This window comes from Zonotrichia leucophrys, chromosome 18 (genome assembly GCF_028769735.1).
Source record: "Zonotrichia leucophrys gambelii isolate GWCS_2022_RI chromosome 18, RI_Zleu_2.0, whole genome shotgun sequence".
NCBI lineage: Eukaryota > Metazoa > Chordata > Aves > Passeriformes > Passerellidae > Zonotrichia > Zonotrichia leucophrys.
The window spans coordinates 5740949-5761205 of NC_088187.1; the positions used below are offsets into that span (position 1 = coordinate 5740949).

At 44.6% G+C, this 20257-nt stretch overlaps 1 protein-coding gene across 4 annotated transcripts; it reads right to left on the reverse strand.

Annotated features, from left to right (window-relative positions):
* Positions 1-4300: 4300 nt before the first annotated feature.
* LOC135455200 (myosin heavy chain, skeletal muscle, adult-like) lies at positions 4301-19610 on the reverse strand. 4 transcript variants are annotated; one of them, XM_064728191.1, is made up of 38 exons: positions 19404-19610; positions 19182-19325; positions 18934-19090; positions 17004-17031; positions 16791-16905; positions 16613-16705; positions 16417-16480; positions 16222-16320; positions 16013-16116; positions 15775-15913; positions 15023-15141; positions 14776-14925; positions 14054-14224; positions 13184-13493; positions 12954-13027; positions 12614-12701; positions 12402-12519; positions 11942-12065; positions 11720-11856; positions 11360-11615; positions 10328-10570; positions 10045-10221; positions 9814-9959; positions 9636-9726; positions 9158-9547; positions 8879-9005; positions 8584-8702; positions 7932-8128; positions 7382-7565; positions 7130-7295; positions 6873-6997; positions 6417-6725; positions 6112-6315; positions 5722-5847; positions 5457-5627; positions 5261-5365; positions 5023-5118; positions 4301-4456 (listed from the first exon to the last, which is right to left on the reverse strand). In XM_064728191.1, the coding sequence occupies exons 1-38, from the start codon at positions 19608-19610 to the stop codon at positions 4301-4303; spliced, it is 5829 nt and encodes a 1942-aa protein (XP_064584261.1). The 4 variants fall into 4 exon arrangements, with proteins under 4 accessions (XP_064584261.1, XP_064584260.1, XP_064584262.1 ...); XM_064728190.1 differs by having other exon boundaries at positions 13175-13493; XM_064728192.1 differs by having other exon boundaries at positions 12954-13007; positions 13167-13493.
* Positions 19611-20257: the final 647 nt, after the last annotated feature.

Consider the following 20257-nt stretch of genomic DNA (forward strand, 5'->3'; position numbering starts at 1 on the left):
TCACAGATAAAAATGTGACTATTGTCTGTTATCCCTTCCACAAATCTTAAACTCTTGGATTTCATCCTGTTCCTTGAAAGTTGTTAAATTTTGTTATTTATTTTGGTGGCAGAGATCACTGCTACTTGAAAATATAAAAACTCATTTTTTGTTGCACAGATGCTCAAATCTAATATATAATTTGAAGGAAAACATGCTGCCTTCAAACCTACAATAGTTACTGCTTGTAGAGTTAGTCCATGACAGAAGTGGATATCCAAGTCTTTTGGGAAGTTAAATGGAATAAAAAGGTATATGTTTTGCCCAGCAGTTCACAGGAGCCAAACACTTACCTTGAAATTTTCTGTCAAGACTGGGCACAGCACTCCAAAGAGACTTTTATAGACTCTGGTATGCAGATGCTTTGGATGTTTCCTTTTCCTTCTGTCAAAATATATTTTGGCAAACCATCTTTGGCAAAATATTGTCTGGCAAACTTAACTAATGGCATAATTGTCATTTGACCTGATATATTTAGAAATGTTTTGCATCTTACCATCCCTGTGGATACATTTCCTATAAATAGTCTGACAGGGCTATTAATATTGGAATCTGGACTAGTCAAGGCACTTAAAGAACTTGGGTGTATGATTTATTGGTTCTTCTATGATCTTTACAGGTAACTTAATCTTTGATCCAGATGGGATTCTTTGACATTTCTGTACTTTTGCAGATGTAAAAGGGAAATAATGTAATGTATCTTGTACATTTGGTCCTATGAACATAGAGCTTGCCTTTACATCATTAGAAAAGGCAGCTCTACAAAAGACAAATCATTGTTAAAACTCTTTCAGTGATCGTTATATGTTATAATAAAAAGGGGAAAACCAGACGTGTAGTGGTCCAGGAATATCAGATAGAGAAGAATCCAACAGACAGCAAGGTCAAACACGGTTTCAAGTTTGGACGTGTAGTTTGTGCCTTCAGTGTGAAATGTGACTCCTTAGCTATAAAAGCAATTGAGAATGTACCTGAATAAACCCTCACTTGGTATTTTGCAGAAATCAAAAAATTCAAAATGTGCATACTAGAGGAAAGTTCATTATTGCAATAGTCAGTCATAAGTGATATAATTCTTCATAGTTTCAAACAAAAAAAATTATTCATATTATCTCACACCTGAAAAAAAATTATACAGTTTTTTGCAAGTAATTTCAGATTGTGAAAAAGCTGATGCTTCTGTTACAGAGCTGATAGAGAAGAAATGTATAATAAGCACATTTATTAATAGGAAAATTATTCTTTTTTTCTGTTTCTCAAAATTTATTAAAGATTTTCTAAGGGTTAAGAGAGCCTAAGAGGCAAAAGTAACCTAGATCAGGAAATACTTTTAATTCCCAGTAGACATGCAGTCAATAACTATACAGTAATATTTCTTGTTTCATCTCACACAAACATGAAGTGCTAACATGTCTTAAAGAGCTCAGGCCTGTGTTGCTAATATTTATGTGCTTATTGTCAATGTAAACCCCAAGCAATGCTCTCAACCAAGTCAGGCCTTCACTACCTACAACTCAAAAAAAACCTCAACCCTTCTGCCCAAACACAACTCTACCCACATTCACACACAGCATTGGTCTGGGATCCTCTGCACTCTGACACATCCTCAGTCCAGCACTCCCAAATCACAAATATCTTACATTCTTACATATTCATACAGCTCCAACAGGAGCTCTCAACACAGTGCTGCCTGGTTTGGAGCAGCATTGCTGTAGGCAATACTCTGAGAAAGGAAGAATTTGCCAGTAGTTCTGGAGAATGAGTGGTCAAGTTCTAGGAAAAAGGGCACTGTCACTTGAGCTGCTTTAAACAGCGTCAGTTCTGAGCACGCTCTGCTCCTGGTCATGGGCATTTTGATTATTAAAAGAGCTCAGTGGGCAAAGCTCAATGAAGTGCAGAGAGCAAGGTCAGTAAATCTGATGCAAGATATTCAACAATAAGCACTGTCATGAAAAGCTTATTCCAAGGATGATCATGCAGCTTTCTGGAGTTCCAAACCAGAGCTCAGCCCTGGGCTCCCTGTGCAGGGCAGGGGGAAGCTGGTGGAAACACCCTCTGCCCTGAACAGGAGAAGCTCTCTAAAATAGAAACAGCCTGTGTAAAACTGTGAGTGCAGGGGGGCATCAGAATCCTGTGTCTGCACAATCTCTGACTTCCACAGACATACAGAACTGAGAGGACAAATCAGAGAATGGCTTGGGTTGGAAGAAATCTTAAAACAATCCTCTAGTGCAACACCACTGCTGTGGGTAAGAATTTTGACTGGATCAGGTTGCTGAAAGCCCCATTCAATCTGAGCTTGCACATTTCCATTGATGGGACATTTTAGGATCTGTCTGTTCCTGTGTCTCATTGGGCTCTTCTTAAAAACTGCCAATTTATATCCAACCAGAATCTACCCTTTTTAATTTAAAACTTTTCCCCTTGTCCTATGGCCACAGGCCTAGCTAAAAAGTCTTTCCCCCTCTAAAGAGCTGTCTTTATATATTGAAAACTTGCAATATGGTATTCTCAGAGCCTTCTCATCTCCATTCTGAGCAGGCACAACTAAGTAAGCCTTTCTTCATAGCAGAGCCATTTCAGGACTTGGATCTTTTATTTTGGCTCTGCAACTGCTCCACCTGGTCCATTGTCCGTTTTTTACTGGGGGTCCCAGAGCTGAATGCAGCACTACAGATGACAGCTCTTTAACTGGATGACATTCTTTCCCACTGGTGTATCAACTGAAACATCCAGCTTGATGTTGTCTGTCTTATCAGTAGATTGAGCAACACAAGCCCCAGCACACATAACTCCTCTCTTTCATTCTGTCTGCATCTAAGAGGTTTGCTTCTTATCTCATGACTTCATCACTTCTATAAAAGCCTCTCTTGGCTTTCATAACCTTGCTGAAAGGTTTTGGAAATCCCAGTCAATGATATTATCTGTATCTCTCTGTCTACATGCTCATCTATCCCCTCAAAGTTTTGTGTGTTTTTTCATATGTAACGCTGACTGGAATTTAACAGACTGCTCCTTTTGGAAGGACATAAACCACCTATCCTCAGTTCCCCATACCAGTTCTGTCCCTAGAGGTGTTACATGTGCTTGGTCCAGTGCTCCCTGGGAATTCAGTGTACTCTGCCCTAGGAGGCAGGGCCTGGGACTGAACATTGTAACTTTCTCCCCCTGAAATCAAGTCTTCATGGTCAGTTTATGTGGTTCTCTGCTCAGGCTCAGAATCTGCCATTTAATTGCCCAACTTCTTTATTGCTTCTTTTGCACACTGAATGGAAAACCATTCATCTAAACAGCTACTAATGAAATGAAAGCTACTAATGTGTTTATCTTTCACTGCTGGACTACTGCAAAATGAGTCTTCCCTGCTGTCTTCTCTGACCTCTCCTGCCATAGGCTAGTGAGAGAAGGTCCTGATGTGGGTATTGAGTTTCTACAACAACAGTAAGGAAAACACCACATTAAACAGCTGATCTTTCTTATCATGAAAGAAAAATTCCCCAAGACAGGGCAGTGTTTCAGAAAGTAATGTGGCAGAAATTCAGCTTTTTTAGACAGACACTGATCTAATTTATAGAAACTAAAGGAAATCTCATAGAACTGTCAACAACCTTCTCCAGTTTTAAATCAAGGGGATGCGATACTCTTCATGGTCTTCTAATTACTTTAAAGGAAAAAAAAATAGTGGAGACTAAAGGCTACTTTCTGTCAGCTTCAGAAAAAAAACCATGAACTTTTTCGGGTTATTACCGCTCTATAAATCACTCTCAGAGGCCAGCAAAAGGAGTATCTCACACCTGACAATCACAAGCTGGAAAGTGCTGAGGTCCCCTAAGGATAAATATAATATAAGATATTGTCTGGGGTATACCAGTAGGAAGAACTTGCGGAACTCACAATCAGGAATTATTATCCTTGATTTCTCTTCATATGATGTTATTTTTCTAGTCACACCTGAGTCACTAAGAAAAAAAGAAGGGATAAATAGTCAGGAACAAGATGACAAAAAAGCTGCACTGAGACATAGGTACATGTGGACTGTAAGAAAAAACTGTGAAAAACTGTACCAAAAATGGTAAGAAAGGTCTAACCAATAAAACCAGAAAGAAATGAAAGCACTGCTCATGGTATGCACACAAACAAATCTACAGGATTTATTCTCTAGACATTAAAATGGTTGAAACAAAAATTGCAGAAAGAAGAAAGTGACAGAGAGTACACATTTTGTGCAGCCCTCAGGTCACTCTAATGCCTCATGACATCCTCACTCTTCCTCTTCTATCTTCTTGCCGTGAATGTCACGGCTCTTGGCTCGGAGCTTGTTGACCTGTGACTCTGCAATGTCAGCCCGCTCCTCGGCCTCCTCCAGCTCGTGCTGGATCTTGCGGAACTTGGACAGGTTCACATTGGACAGCTCCTCCTGTGTGGGGAGAGGGAGTCAGTGGTGAGGAGCCCAGGGCAGAGGCTACATTCCTGCTGCAGGTCAGTCTTGTGGGGCTGCAAATCTCCATCACCCTCCTGCCACTGCTCACACATCAGCCTCACACAGAGCTCCTCATCCCTTCTCAGGACCCTACTGGGACAAGCTCCACCAGGACTGTGTCACATGTGAGGAGCAATTTCACCCTTCAATTTATCAATTCTGTACTTATTCTCACACTATTTCTCTGTATGAGTTATTGGAAACCTTCTGCTGCTTATTATTAGCAGAGATTCAGGAATTTGTCAGTCACTGGGTGTGGCCCCTGGTTTGTTTACTCAAGACTCCTGTGTGAAACAGGCTGCAGATCTTCCCTTAATGAATGCCCTGACTACAGGGTGCCCAGAGCTCACCAAGGCCTTGACAAACAATAAGAAAACAGCATGGCCAACAAGTTGTGTCTCAGGAGTTTCTTTCTGAATACCTCTCCTGGTATTCAGACTTATACAATGTGTATCCTGCCCCAATCGAATGTGGGCTTTGCCCTTTCTCCAAGCAATACTTACGGCCTCCTCAGCTTGTCTCTTGTAGGATTTCACTTTCATTTGCAGCTTGTCCACCAGATCCTGCAGCCTCAGCACATTCTTCCTGTCTTCCTCAGACTAAAGCAGTTGGTAAACAGATTAGAGAGTCAATTCTTGGTTCTGCATCACGTGAGGTTAACAATTCCACTTGGGGATGGATTGTGCAAAATGTGACTCACTGTGAGAAAGCCCAGTGAGAGCAGGAGAGCTCCTGCCTTACCTGGTAGGTGAGTTCCTTCACCCTGCGCTCGTACTTGCGCACGCCCTTCACGGCTTCAGCGCTGCGCTTCTGCTCAGCATCAACCTCCCCTTCCAGCTCCCGCACCTGCAAGGACAAGCCCAGCCCTGCAGCTGCCCTGCCAATGTCTCTCCAAGGAGGGACACGCTCACTCAGGCACAGCCCCAGCCCTACACACCCTGGCCTCCAGCTTCTGGATCTGCTTCTTCCCTCCCTTCAGTGCCAACTGCTCAGCCTCTTCCAGACGGTGCTGCAGGTCCTTCACTGTCTGGTCCAGGTTCTTCTTCATCCTCTCCAGGTGGGCACTGGTGTCCTGCTCCTTCTTCAGCTCTTCTGCCATCATGGCCGCCTGATCAGAACAAAAGGTCAGAGCCATTTTGGGGCTGGAGATATTTTGGGGAGAGTACATTCACCATCAGCAATGCCAGGAGTGCCCAACTCACATCTGTGATGGCCTTCTTGGCCTTCTCCTCAGCATTGCGGGCTTCCTGGATGGTATCCTCCATTTCACTCTGGATCTGGGAAATGTCTGTTTCCAGCTTCTTCTTGGTGTTGATCAGGCTGGTGTTCTGTGCAACAGGAAAGACAAGATTCCTACTGTCACAAATGCCTCCATATCAAGGCCTGAAAATGTGGCTATGGTTTAGGAAAGTCTTTAGTGCAAGAGACTTCTTTAGCAACACGGCAGTAAACCAGATATTCAGAGATGGATGGAGGGGACATATTGCAGCACATTTCTTCAAATGTTTATACAGGAATCACTTAAAAGATGAATAACAATTTCAGTCTTTGTTATAACCTGTGAATGGGAATAATTTCCAGCAGTGCCTGACCTGGGTGTGGAGGAGCTGTGCACGTTCAGTGGCATCCAGAAGCTCCTGCTCAGCCAATTTCCTCGACCGCTCCGTCTGCTCCAGGGCTGCCCGGAGCTCCTCAACTTCAGCCTGCAGCAGGTTTGCTCTGCGTTCCACCATGGCCACCTGCTCCTTCAGGTCATCCTGTGTCCTGAGAGCATCATCCAGGTGCAGCTGGGTGTCCTGGAAAGAGAGACAAGGGCGATTACCAGGCATCAGTGGGTGCTTGAATGGTAAAAATGTCATGAATCGCATTTCTCTTTTTGTAGCTCTGCTGAACAGACCTTGAGCACAGCCTGGGTGTTCCTCAGGTTCTTCTGTGCCTCTGCAGCCTGGCGGTTGGCATGGCTCAGCTGGATCTCCATTTCATTCAGGTCTCCCTCCATCTTCTTCTTCAGTCTCAGGGCTTCATTCCTGCTCCTGATCTCAGCATCCAGGGTGCTCTGCATCGAGTCCACAATTCTGAGGTGGTTCCTCTTCAGCTGGTCAATCTCCTCATCTTTCTCTGCTATCTTCCTATCAATCTCAGACTTCACTTGGTTGAGCTCAAGCTGCAGGCGCAGGATCTTCCCCTCCTCATGTTCCAGGGAGGCCTGGACAATTCAGCACAAAGGACGTTTTACTTTCAAAATAATCTTTCATGTGATTCCATATGAAAGGAAGGCTTGGATCCTGCTCTCTCTCCAATGGCCTACACCCATACTCTTGGTGGGGCCATCATTAATTAGCCTTGTCTGTACCTCAGCTTCCTCCAGGGAGGCTTGCAGTTCGGATTTCTCCGTCTCAATCTGCTTCTTCACTTTCTCCAGCTCATGAATGGCCTTTCCTCCCTCCGCAATCTGCTCCGTGAGGTCGGAAATCTCCTCTGTGGGAACAATGATCAATGGCATGGTCAGGCACAGAGCAGAATGGGAAGGGCCCTGTCCCACCAAGGGGACAGGCATCTCTGCAGACCTGCAGGCACAGGTCTGGGAGGAGCAGAGGGCCAAGGACTTACGCTGCAGGTTCTTGTTCTCCCGCTTCATTGTTTCCAGGTGGTCCAAGGACTCCTCATAGGCATTCTTCATCTTGAACAGCTCCGTGCTCAGAGAGCGCGACTCCTTCTGCGAGGCCTCCAGCTCAGCCTGCGTTTCCTCATACTTCTGCTTCCATTCTGCCAGGATCTGAAGAGAAACGGGGGGTGAGAAGGGCTGTGGCCATCACGGGGCCCTGCTCTTGCCAGGAGTGGTGGTGCTGGAGGCCAAAGGACCTTGTCAAAGTTCTTCTGCTTCTTATCCAGAGCAGCACAGGCAGCATTGGATCTCTCCACATCAATCATCAGGTCCTCCACTTCATTCTGCAGCCTCTGCTTTGTCTTTTCCAGGGAGGCACATTTGGCATTGACAGCCTCAACATGCTCCTCTGCATCCTGCAGGCGCTGGGCCAGCTTCTTCCTGGGAGGAGACAAGCACAGTTGCATTTTAGAGCTTGGAAGCTTGTCAGTTCTATAATGTCATAAGAGCGCAGGTTTTTCTATTTGAGGGTTTTTAGCCAAGCACTTTTCACAGATATTTAAGGATTTATCCTTTTTTGTGTCCTTTCACCTGGGGAGGATTAGACATGCCTTATCACTTCTAATGACTATGTTTTCTAGTTCCAGTCTCTCTTTTTCTCTACCTCCCTCTTTCTCCTTTTGTTTACAGATACACTATATCCTTGCCTTTATACCACTCTTGTCTTAATCCATACTCAGAGATTCAAATTTCCCGTGACCAGTTTCAGTCTTCTCTCGTTATTTCCCATTCTGCTTCCCCACGTACTTGGCCTCCTCGAGCTCCTCCGTGCGCTGAATCGCGTCCGTCTCGTATTTGGTTCTCCACTGGGCCACTTCACTGTTGGCCTTGGACATGGCTCGCTGAAGCTCTGCCTTGGCCTCCTGCTCCTCCTCATATTGTTCCCGGAGCAAGTCACAGTCATGGCGAGCGGACTGCAGGGCGTGGGCCAGGGCGTTCTTCGCCTGTGGGGACATTGGGTTTGCAAACTTGAATACTTATCTTTAAATCCCTGTTGACTGTGAACTTGAACATGAAAACTGAATGAAACTCTATTTGGGCAAATGTATAGCTTGGAGCTGGTGAAGCCCTCGTTGACATATTCTGGAGCATCAGGATGCATTAGTGATGGCTCCACTGGGGACAGTAATCTGCTGCTTGTTTAAACATGTGGCTGAATCCAGTCTCAGAGAGGATCATCAGAATTTCATGGAAACCTTGTGGATTACTTCCTCCAGCACCTAAAATATTGTGCTTCCTTCCCTCTCTAGAGGAAGACTGAGAGGTTGTGCATTACTGCTGTTCCCTCCAGTCCTGTGTGTGTTTGGGGAAAGAACACTGAAGCAGTCTAACGCCAGTCAGTATTCTGCAGATGTTTTTGGGGGTGATGTAAGCTGTGGATAGTGGGGTATTTCCAGACCTTGATTTCTTCCTCTAGATGTCTCTTGAGTTCCTCAATCTGTTGGGTAAATCCTTGCTTGCCCCTAGACAGCTGAGAGATCAGAGCATCTTTCTCCTCCACCTGGCGGGAAAATTCACCTGGAAAAGGAAAGAAAAAAAGGATGCACACTGTTACTCCTACAACACCTTCTGCTTGTAAAGCCATGTAACCTGTAATGGCCTGGAGAACTTATACCAGTTGCCACCTTGTACTCTCAGGCTCACTCAGAGCGTGCAGGTACTGCCACTGAAATTTGGGGATGAGGATGTCTCACCTGACTCTGTCTGCAGACGAGCTCTTTGCGTATTGAGGTCGTTGATCATGCGCTGATTCTGCTCCTCCTTAGTTTTAAGCTCACTCAGCTGATCTTCCAGTGTGCGGCACATCTTCTCCAGATTGGCCTAGAGAGGAAACACAGGAAAGGAAAAGAGATGATGGTCTGTGCTCTGCCTTATTGTCAACATGAAGATTTTGTTTCTGGGAATGAGTGTTGCAGAGGCAGCTTTTGTGCCACACTTTGTCCCTGTGAGCATCTTCTCCTGCAACTCCATACCTTGGCTTTGGAGACAGACTCCATGTTGCTGGCCAAGTCATCAATCTCCATCTTCAGCTCACTCTTCTCCTTCTCCAGCTTCTGCTTCACGCGTTGCAGGTTGTCGATCTGCTCGCCCAGCTCAGCTGTGCTGTCCGCGTGCTTCTTGCGCAGGGCAGAAGCCGTGGCTTCGTGCTGCAGCGTGGCCTCTTCCAGGTCACGGCGCATCTTCTGGAACTCTGCCTCACGCTTCTTGTTCATCTCCACCTGAGCTGCTGTGGCCCCTCCTGCTTCTTCCAGGCGCTCACTGATCTCCTCCAGCTCCCTGGACAGGTCAGCGCGATGCTTCTCCGCTTTAGCGCGAGAGGTTCGCTCTGCCTCAATTTCCTCCTCCAGCTCCTCAATGCGGGCCTGCAGAACAGCAGGGACCCTTCACAGCCATGCCCTCCTCCTGCCTGAGCTGAGCCTGAGCAAGGCAGGGCAAGGCACAGAGACTTGCCTGCAGCTCCTTGATCTTCTTCTGAAATTGCATGCCCAGGGCCTGTTCATCCTCGATCTTGCTCTGGATCTGGCTGATTTCAAAGTCTTTCCTTTGGGACAAGTGAACCATGTTAGAGCTCCAAGAAACAAGACAAGTGCTGCAGCCCAGCAGTCACAAGCCCCAGAGCCACACTTACTTCTTCAGTTTCTCATCCAGCTGCTGCTTATCATTCTCCAAATCCATGATGCTGTCCTGGGCCAGCTTCAGGTCTCCTTCCAGTTTCCTCTTCGCTCTCTCCAGGTCCATGCGCAGTTTCTTCTCTTGCTCCAGGGACCCTTCCAGCTAAACACAACAAGACCATCAGGGCTCTGCCAGACAGCTTGGACTCCATACCTGCCCTCTTCCTGCTCTGTATCTGTGTGCTTACATCATCCACTTGCTGTTCCAGCTTGGTCTTGGCTTTGGTCAGAGTATTGACTTTGTCTTCCTCTACCTGCAGGTCATCCAGGGTCTGCTGATGTGCCTCTTGGAGGGCTTTCTTCTCCTTTGTCAGCTTGGCAATTGTCTCGTCCAAAGCTGCCATCTCCTCAGTCAGGTTTTTCACCTTTGAGAAGAAGGGAGCAAATATAAATAAAGGAAGTAGCTATAGATGTCCTGCAATGGCACACAGCCCATTTTCTGGAGTGTGAGTGACAGGTTCTACCTCATACCTTGTTTTCAGTGGCATGTTTTTCCTTCTCCACCTTGGCCAGTGTTAGCTCAAGGTCATCAATATCTTTCTTCAGCTCTGAACATTCATCCTCCAGCTTCCTCTTCTTGGCTGTCAGCTCAGCATTGATTTCCTCTTCTTCTTCAGCCCTTTCTGTCAGCTCCTTAATTTTAGCTTCCAGCTGGATTTTGTTTTTGATGAGCTGGTCACATCTTTCCTCTGCATCAGCCAAGCTATCTGCTTCCTGGTGGGAAGACAGAAATTTGTGGGTTCTGATGTTTTGAACTTTCTCTCCTCTGCCTCTTTTATTACTGAGTAACAGCTGAACATGGCATTCAGTTCCAGCAACAGAGAGATCTTGAGTGATGTCTACTGGTAAGCCTTGTCATTTGGAATTCAATATTTATTCCAAAGTTTTGTCTCCTAAATATGTCTCCCAGGCTGACTAGCTATGAGAATGCCTCATAACACTCACAAGCAGAATGGAATAGGGGTTACTTCAGTTTCTAGTTTCAGCAGGAGTAATGGGTTGGAGTAGTTTTCTCATGGTAAAAATATGCAATATCTTCTTCTGTTTAATTGACTAGTTAACTTTATAGTATTTCAGCAATAGAAGTTTTATGAGAATAATTCAGTGCAGAAAGATTTGGTTTTTTTGGTCAAATTGCGTTTTCCTTATTGAGTTTGGAGAAAAAGTAGGTTATTCTCAGGTTTGCTTTACAGTGTTAGACAGAAACACTGGTTTGAAAATTATTTCTCTTCGAGCTCCAAGTTCTTCGCTGTTCAATACACATTGTCTGGTGCTACATGGCTCTTTCCTCACACAACAGTAATGGTGAGTGCCATATGGGTCAGCCAGCAGTCTCAGTATGCCCCTGCTGGTGCCTGTTTAGTCAACATTAGAGCACCTCAGAGTGTGTGATTTAGACTGTTTTCTTCTACCCATTAATTCCTGTGAGTCTTTTTGCAGGACAAGAAGCATTCTGACAGTACATCATTCTTTTTCCAGCGGAAAATGAACAGTGATACTCACGGCCTGCACTTGGAGCTGCAGGTCATTTTTCTCCTGCACCAGGGCCACCATTTTCTCTTCCAGCTCCTTCCGCTTTGCCTCAGACTTTGCAAGCTCTTCCTTGGTTTTCTCAAATTCTTGTTTCATGTTGGCCATTTCTTTCTCAGACTCTGCACTCTTCAGCAATGGCTTGATCTTGAAGAACAGCTTCATCCATGGCCAGTGTTTGACATTCATGAATGAGCGAACGTTGTACTGGATGCAGAAGATGGAGTCCCTGAAAACAAATCCGCATGGTTATTGAATATCCTGTGTTTGGTGAATTTTGTCTCAATTTGCCAGCTACCATTAGAACATAACAAATGAGGGAGAAGTATCGACCTCCGCTCCACCATTCTCTGGTACTCCACTCTCATCAGGAAGCCTCTGGACCTGGCTTGTATCATGGTCATAATCTCTGCCAGTTTCTCATCTCTCATCTCCTCTAGCACACCTATCAGTCCAGCTTTGAAGAACACCTTGAGAAAGGCAAGATTGTAGTACATCAGTGTTGGTAGTGCATTACTGGGGCACACTATATTTTAATACAGAACTTCATTCTACCTTGGTGTGCCCAAATCTGTACTGGGTGTGGTCAACATCAATGGACCCAAGGAGCTTCTCTGAAGCCTTTTTGTTATCCATGAACTGACCTTCTGGAATAGCACTGGCATTAAGTACTCTGTATCTGTAGGAGAAAGCAGAACATTAAGAAATCAACAGTTCTGAAACCATCACTGTGATTGAACGTCACTGCCTACTCAGCAACAGCTGAATAATATCATGTTCATGAATAATATCACGAGAATGCATTCTTTCAAGACAGTGAAAGACATGAAAGAAATTGCAAGAGAGTGCAAGAACCATTCATACCATTAACTAAGAGTCCAAGTGACTCCTCACAATCAGCATAAAATAAATCATAAATTCACAACAAAACATGACAATGTAAAATGTAAAGATTGTTAAGATGATTAGTCTCTTCAGCTTGCTCTGAGTTGGCAGAAAGGTTCATAGCTCTCACCTCTGTTTGAAGTCAGCATAGAGGACTCTGCTGGGGAACCCTTTCCTGCAGATCCTGATCCCTTCCAGCACGCCGTTACAGCGCAGCTGGTGCAGCACCAGCTCGTGCTCCATGGCACCTGACAAATACCACCATTAGTGACCACCCTGCTCTTTGGCACTCAGGAGAAGAGCTTTTGCTGCTCCAGCTTTCCTCCCCTTATCTTGCCTTACCAGGTGTTTTAGTTTCATTGGGGATGATACAGCGCACAAAATGGGGGTGAGTGCTTCTCAAGTTAGCCATCAGCTTGTTCAGATTTTCCTGTGAGATTACAAGGAAGAGTTCAGGCTCAACCTAGTAAAAACCCCATGCCTATTTATGATGTGCATAAAAAAAAAAATTATTCTTTCTGGGTCTTGAACTATAGGAAATAAATAATTATGTTGGTGTAAAAATTCTATAAACATGAATCTGACTCTTAGTGAATTACAGGTTGTCTTCTGACTGCAATTTCACTGAACTCGTATGTTATTTAAATAGATGTTTTGATGAGGAAATGAATTCTGCTCTTACTCTGAAGAGAGCTGAGACAGTCTGGAAGGAAGAACCCTTCTTCTTGCCTCCCTTCTTGCCACCACCACCAGCATCTGCAAGTCACAGAAAAGAAAAAGAAACATTTTTTTATTATGGGCAATAAACACTGGATACTACAAAACACAAACCCACTTAATATTCCTTGTGGTTTTAGCTTTAATTCGAAGAAAACCATGCAATAATAAAAATAACATTTGCACAAAACGCACCTGCATCTGCTCCACCATAGTTGGCAAAGAGTAAAGCCAGGGTCTTCACAGATGATTTCTGGTACAGCCCAATGACAGTTTCATTCAGAGGGTCCTTGTTCTTCTCCAGCCACCCTGTGATGTTGTAGTCCACTGTGCCAGCATAGTGCACCAGGGAGAAGTGGGCCTCAGCCTTGCCTTTGGCAGGCTTGGGCTTCTGGAAATTGTTGGACTTGCCCAGGTGCTGGTCATAGAGCTTGTTCTTGAAAGAGGTGTCAGTTGCCTTGGGGAACATGCACTCCTCTTCCAGGATGGAGAAAATGCCCATGGGCTGGGAGAAATCACAAGAAGTGAAAAGGGAAGATTAATGGAAATGTTCAATGTCGCATTAGATGGGATGTTCTTCTGCCTGGTCTAGTGGAAGGAGTCCCCCACCATGGTAGGGGATTGGAACAAAATGTTCTTTATGGTCCCTTCCAACCCAAAACATTCTGTGACTCTATGACAATGACAAGAAACCTGGGCTATGAACATCAAAGAAACTCTGGTTGTACTATTGGCAGCATCTCATCCTGGATGAAAGCCTGGGTTTACCAGGAGATATTCTCAGTCAAAGAGTTTATTTCTGTCATCCCTTGGCTCCCTGCAGCCTATCTTCATGGAACTGGTAGAAATGTCTATCCAGCTCACATGAGAATCGATTGTAGAATTGGGGAAGCAATGATAAAGAGAAAAATATGGGGAAAAGCAACTACAAGGGGCTTTGTACTTTGGTGAGGTCAGGTGATATGATATTTATTTCTCAGATTTGTCTGTGGACTTTGGATCTGACTGTGCCTTGGAAACACCATTGAATTCCAACAGCCATCATATCATGCAAGGGAAAGGTACCTTCTCAATGAGCTCAATGCAGGCAGCCAGGTCCATGCCAAAGTCAATGAACTCCCATTCAATGCCCTCCTTCTTGTACTCCTCCTGCTCCAGCACGAACATGTGGTGGTTGAAGAACTGTTGCAGTTTCTCATTGGTGAAGTTGATGCACAGCTGCTCAAAGCTGTTGAACTGCCCAAAGCAAGGAAAGGTGCACAGGTTCTCAAGGTGTGCCAAAACACACAGAACTTTGCTGCCATTCTCCTAAGGCTGTTTGAAGTTGAAATACCAGTCCCAGCCCTACTATACCACCATGTCTTTCTACTCTAACACTCACTGTCCTTGAAGGACACTTTCATTATTACTTTGCAAATCAAGCCAAAAGTGTCAATTCTTTTTCACTGTGCTACTCAGCTGCACGTCTTTGGTAAGCTCAGTAGCTCCATGGTGTCAGTTCTCTGAGCTGCTGGATGGTAGCAACCTCCTGAGTCTCCCACCTAAGAATTTTCCAGGTCTCAGAACAAAAATCTGGGGGTTTTGTGTTCTGACACAGAAGTCCTTGCACCATCACTGCATTCACAGAACAGGAAACACACTGTGAACTTGCCAGATCACTGCCTCTACAAGAGCATCCACCCCTTTGGCTCATAGCTGTGTGAGCCTTAGTCCTCTGTGTGCTCCTGTGTCCTCCTGACCCCTCCTTGCCCATTGCTTGACTGTGGTGTCAAACCCTTGCTCCTTACATCAAAGATCTCAAAGCCAGCAATGTCCAGCACACCAATGAAGTACTGCCTGGGCTGCTTTGTGTCCAGCTGTTGGTTGATACGAACAACCATCCACAGGAACATCTTCTCAAACATTGCCTTGGCCAGGGCACCCACTGAATTGTTCACCTACAGCAGAGGAGACAGGATTGGAATTACCTCTGAGGGGCAAAGAAAAATGTGACATTTTCCTTCCAGCTGTGCATTTTTGACTGTCAGATGTTACCTGTGTCACGTTTTGACCTTTGGTCACATATTCATTCCCAACCTTGACTCGGGGGTAACACAAGGCCTTGAGAAATTCAGCTGAGTTGAGGCCCGTTAGGTAGGCAGCCTTGTCAGCCACTGGAGGTGGGGAGAGAGAGAAAAGCCTTTGTTCATGGACCATCTCTGTACTTCAGGTGTTGTGAACAACTTTGCTGTTCATGTTCTAGGAATGGAAGAGGATTTATCTCATTCCATATTGAAGGCCTGTGAAGCAATGCAAATTCTGGACACTACTGATGGTGGTCTTGGAAGGCAAGAACAAGTATGACTTGGATAGGAAGAGCTTGAATCTGGAATTTCCCAGAAGAACAACCAAAAGCCACTAGCAGGACATAAGGCAAGGCATATTCTCTTTCTGTGGGACGGGGATTTGTGGGTAGCACAGCTTGCAGGAGGTATTTCTTTAAAAACACAATTGCCCATCAGGGTGTCTTAGTTCTTGGGGCTTTGAGGGAGAGAGAGAGAGATATCCTGTGTTGAAATTGAAGTTTCTGCATTCAGGCAGCATGATTTTGGGGAGCCACCATTGGATAAAATAATGGGACTTCCCATGACTAGGAAAGCACCTCTGAAGTTAGAGGGCGCGGGGGAATAAAGGAATTCTCTGTGTGGTATGTGGGGACTCAGGCCACAGCAGTGTGCCTCTGGAGGCTAACATATCGCCTCTGGAGGCAGAGGAGGGCACAAATCAGCCTCTGGATTTGCTGGTACCTTCTGTGCCATCAGGCTCTGCCTGTTCCTCTCGTTGCTTCTGCTTGAACTTCAGGTTCCCATAGTGCATGACAGCCCCTGTCAGCTTGTAGATGGCTGTTTTCTCATCTGCAGTGAAGCCCAGGATGTCAATGGCACTCTGCAGTCAAAATAATGAATTCAAAGATGTGTCCTTAGTGGGTCAGAGATGTAACTCTCAAGACATGCTCTCTAAGTACCTTGTTGCTGTATTACTTACATCTGTAGCCATGAGCTCCTCCTGGTCATCAATGCTGGGCACAGTGACCTCCCCTTGACTCACAAAGTGGAAATCGTAGGGGTTGGTGGTAATGAGGAGCATGTCTGCAAATAGGAAGAGGCAAAGCATGGGTTTACTTTTGCCAACAGGGGAGAGAGGAAGCTTTTCCTAAGTGATCAACCCCAAAAAGCCATAATGCCTTTTCCTACCAATTAGCTCTGGCTTCTTGTTGGACATGATCTGATAAAAGATGTGGTAGCTCCTTTCCGCCTTGAGCTGGAAAGTGACTCTGGACTTCTCCAGCAAATCTGGCAAGGATGGTAAAAAGAGTTAGGCACTTGTGGGAATGTACATGGAGATGGGAATTTGGGAAGGGATGGGAGTAGTCCAGGAGAATCTCTTACAAGTTTCAATGTCAGCAGAAGCCAGTTTGCCTGTGGCACCAAAGTGGATTCTGATGAATTTGCCCTGTGAAGCAGAAGCAGCAGCAGGTCAGCCTGGAAGTGTTCTGCTGATGTCTCCTTTGCATGAAGAACTGTTCAGGCATCAAGTGTGTTGCCATGAGCGGGGGGAGAGATTTTATGCAAAGCAAGAACTCACAAAGCGCGAGGAGTTGTCGTTTCTCACGGTCTTGGCATTTCCAAAGGCCTCCAGCAGTGGGTTGGCGCTGATGATTTGATCCTCAAGCGTTCCCTGCAGGGACATCATTATTTAGTGACTGTGTTTGGTTGACAGGATAGTGGCAGGCCAAGCATTCAGTCTGTCCCTCCTGACTCACCTGCATTTTGCCTGATGTTTGTTCTTCCTTTTTCTTCTCTCCACTGGCTGCAATTGTTGCAAAGTACTGGATGACACGCTTGGTGTTCACAGTCTTCCCGGCCCCGGATTCTCCGCTGCCAAAGCCAAGAGAGAAGCAGAGGGTGCGTGGTCAGGCAGGAGGGGCCCTGGCACCGGGCAGCCCTGCAGGGACCCGCGCAGGGGGGGTACCTACGTGATCAGGATGGACTGGTTCTCACGATCTGTGAACAAGGCAGAAAAGAAGATATTATTTTTAATGCACTGGCAATTGGCAGGTGATTTCTTTCATAAACCTATATGCCTTCACCCATTTTGAATATTTTCATGTTCCCAGCCTCAGCTGGGATGTTTACATCTCTAACCTCCAATGGTGTCTGGTGTAGCATACATGCAATTCTTTTTCTGGCTATTTCCTTCATGTCATACTCTTCATTTTGTTTATGTCAAATGATTTCAACTAAGGATCAGTTTTGTAGAGTTACTGATTAAATGGTCTGTTAGTAAGCTGAATTGAACTGGAGCATGTGCTTCTCATAATCTTTACTACATAGGAACAACCATTCCTGTTCTGTCCACAAGACCCTCTAAATAGTTTTTATGTTGGATCCCAATTGATTGGTGATGAAATAAAATTACAGGAACATCATAAACATGTAGGAACCTTTATCAGCATAGTCTTCTCTGTAATATTGAAATTTTGGTACTTCCAGAGCTAGAGTTAATGTATCTCTTTTCAACAGCTTGAGCTGAGTTTTTTTCCCACAATTTTGTCTGCTTTCTTAACCCATGCTCATTTATTTTTGTGTCCCATTTTTATGCTCCATTCTTGAACCACTCAATGATGAAGGAAAAAATATGTTTCTGGTGTCAAGTTTGTTTCATCATGGAGTCTGTCTTTTTTGTTCATCTTATCTTTGCCATGCATAATTTTATACAGTAATAAAAATCTTCCTTCTAGACTTACCAGCACAGCCTGTCCTACCTTTTGGAAACCTTTTCATCTTCCTCTTTACCTGTTCCACTTTACTACATTCTTTTGTGGAGAAGGAAGTCTGAAAATGCATATGGCACACCAGGTACCAAGACACCCCTTGTATATAGCAATGCTTTCTGTTGTGGTCCCTATTTCTTTCTCAGTGACCTCCAGGCTTCAGCTTTTTATTTTGTAGATTTATGATGCTTCAGACAAAATTTTGAAGAAGTATCAGAAGATACTTACAAAAGTTCTTGGCAGTGAGGTTTTTTCCCTGTGGCATTTGTTTTACACTCCTGTTCACAAAAATTTCTTGCAATTTCACAGAATAGGAACTTAGTGCAATAAAGTCCCCCTGAAATTGTTATTAGACTTCATTTTTGCTGACCTTAAGAACTTAGTCAAATCAGCAATATTTTCATCACTTCCAGATTATTTTAAAAAATGCTGAACAGTTGAAGGCCCAGAACAAACCCTTTGAGAGTTGCCATTCCGACAAGTCTTCAATCCAGCTCATCATTCACTTGTTTTGCCCTCCCTCCCTGAGCTTGCCTATGAGAATATCTTGAGAAACAGCATCAAAAATCTTGCTGAAATCCAGGTAGACAATTTCCAGTGCTCTCCATTCATATCTCAAAGCAGTTACCCCATTGTAGAAAGAAATCAGGTTGATTAAGCATAATTTCCCTTTGGTGAAGCCATGCTGACTGCTCATGATCAAATTCTTGTATTGTGCATTTTTAGAGATAGTCTTCAGGATTAGCCATTCTGAAACTCAAGTGAGGCCAACAGGCCTGTAGTTCCACAGATCTTTCTTTTTACCCTTTTTGAAGACTTGTGACATTTGCTTTCTTCCAGTCCTCACACATGTCTCCTGACTGCCATGACCATTCCAAGGTGAATGAGAGGCCAAGATATGATGTCCTCTAGCACTTGCAGGTGCATCCCAGTTGGATGAACTTGTGGAAATCAGTTTTGACTAAATGATCTCTAACCTGATCCTCTTCACCCAAAGGAAAGTCTTCATAATTTCCAATGACAAGAGAGAATGCACCTGCACAACACTATTAACTACTTTGACATCAAGAGACTTTTTCTCCTTTGTGAGTGTTTACAGCCAAGTGATTCTAAAGAAAATCATAAAACTCACCAGTCAGCATGAACTGATAGGCGTTGTCAGAGATGGAGAAGATGTGTGGAGGGGCCTCCTGGCGCTTCTTGCCTCGGTAGGCCAACACCACCTCGGGGTTGTACACCGGCAGCCACTTGTAGGGGTTGACAGTGACGCAGAAGAGACCCGAGTAGGTCTGCAAGGAAGGGACACAGCACGTTGCCTTGCCCTGAGCCTGGCCCAGCAGCTCCTGAGGCTGCCCAGAGGAAGCTGCTGCTGCCACTTACGTAGATCATCCAGGCTGCGTAACGCTCTTTGAGGTTGTACAGCACAGCGGGTTCGTGCAGGTGGGTCATCATGGCCATGTCCTCGATTTTGTCATACTTGGGAGGGTTCATGGAGAAGATTTGATCTTCTTTCACAGTCAGGGTCTGCCAAAAAACCAGAAAGATCCACGTGTCACTTAAAGTGGGGATCAAATGTTGCCTTTGAGCCTTGTTTTTACTCACCTCTCCCCCTTCAGTCTTGACAGTGACTTTGCCTGATTCCCTGCTCTCAATTTTGCCTTTCACAAAGGATTCTTTGGGATGAACCACAAAGACTGATGACTTGGCATCAAAAGGTTTGTTCTGAGCCTCAATTCTCTCCTTCTCCGATTTTCGGAGGTAAGGGGCTGCCTCCCCAAAACAAGCTAACTCAGCATCTGCAGAGGTCATGGCTGCAGTTTACTGAAGGCACATCAGCAGAGAACCCTGTGGAAGAAAAGAAATGTAACATGAATAGATCATACTTGTACCGTGCTTGCAAGGACAACTTTTCTAATGATTTAAAATTGAGCACTTTCTAGAATTGCTAAAACTACCAAAAGTTGCCTTCCTTGTGTTTAATGGTTCAAACCCAGAAGAGAAAAATATTGTTTCATCCCTAAATAATATATAATAACCTTGTAAAAATTTATTTTATTTGTGTCTTTCTGGTACTGTACAGATTTTACTTTGCTTTTATGAATTGTAGTGCCATATTTGAGAATATGAAATATGTTAAAAGAACCTTTTTATTCTAGTATAAAATAATTTTTCAAAGTATAGATAGAATAAATTTTATAGCCTTAAATGCAGATGGAAAAACTTAGTTGGAAACCAGTTTCAAAGGAAAAAATATATGCACATAATATGCAATAATGGGAATATCTAGTAGCTAGATCCAGTGCACTTACCTTGAAACTTTTCTAGTAGACAGGGCAGAGCACTGCAAAGACTCTTTTATAGAGTCTGGTTGGCAGGTGCTCTGCATTCTTCCCCTTTCTTCGGTCAAAACATTTTTTGGCAAACATTCTTTGGCAAGGCATTGTCTGGCAAACTGA

Excerpts from the sequence above, each read along its gene's own strand:
- LOC135455200 (XM_064728190.1), bottom strand. The coding sequence starts at position 19,610 with ATGACCTCTGCAGATGCTGAGTTAGCTTGTTTTGGGGAGGCAGCCCCT. Across the intron at positions 14,926-15,022 it reads AAGGTCAAAACGTGACACAG|GTGAACAATTCAGTGGGTGC; the intron begins GTAACATCTGAC and ends CCTCTGCTGTAG. Across the intron at positions 4,457-5,022 it reads AGAGACAAGCTGAGGAGGCC|GAGGAGCTGTCCAATGTGAA; the intron begins GTAAGTATTGCT and ends CTCCCCACACAG.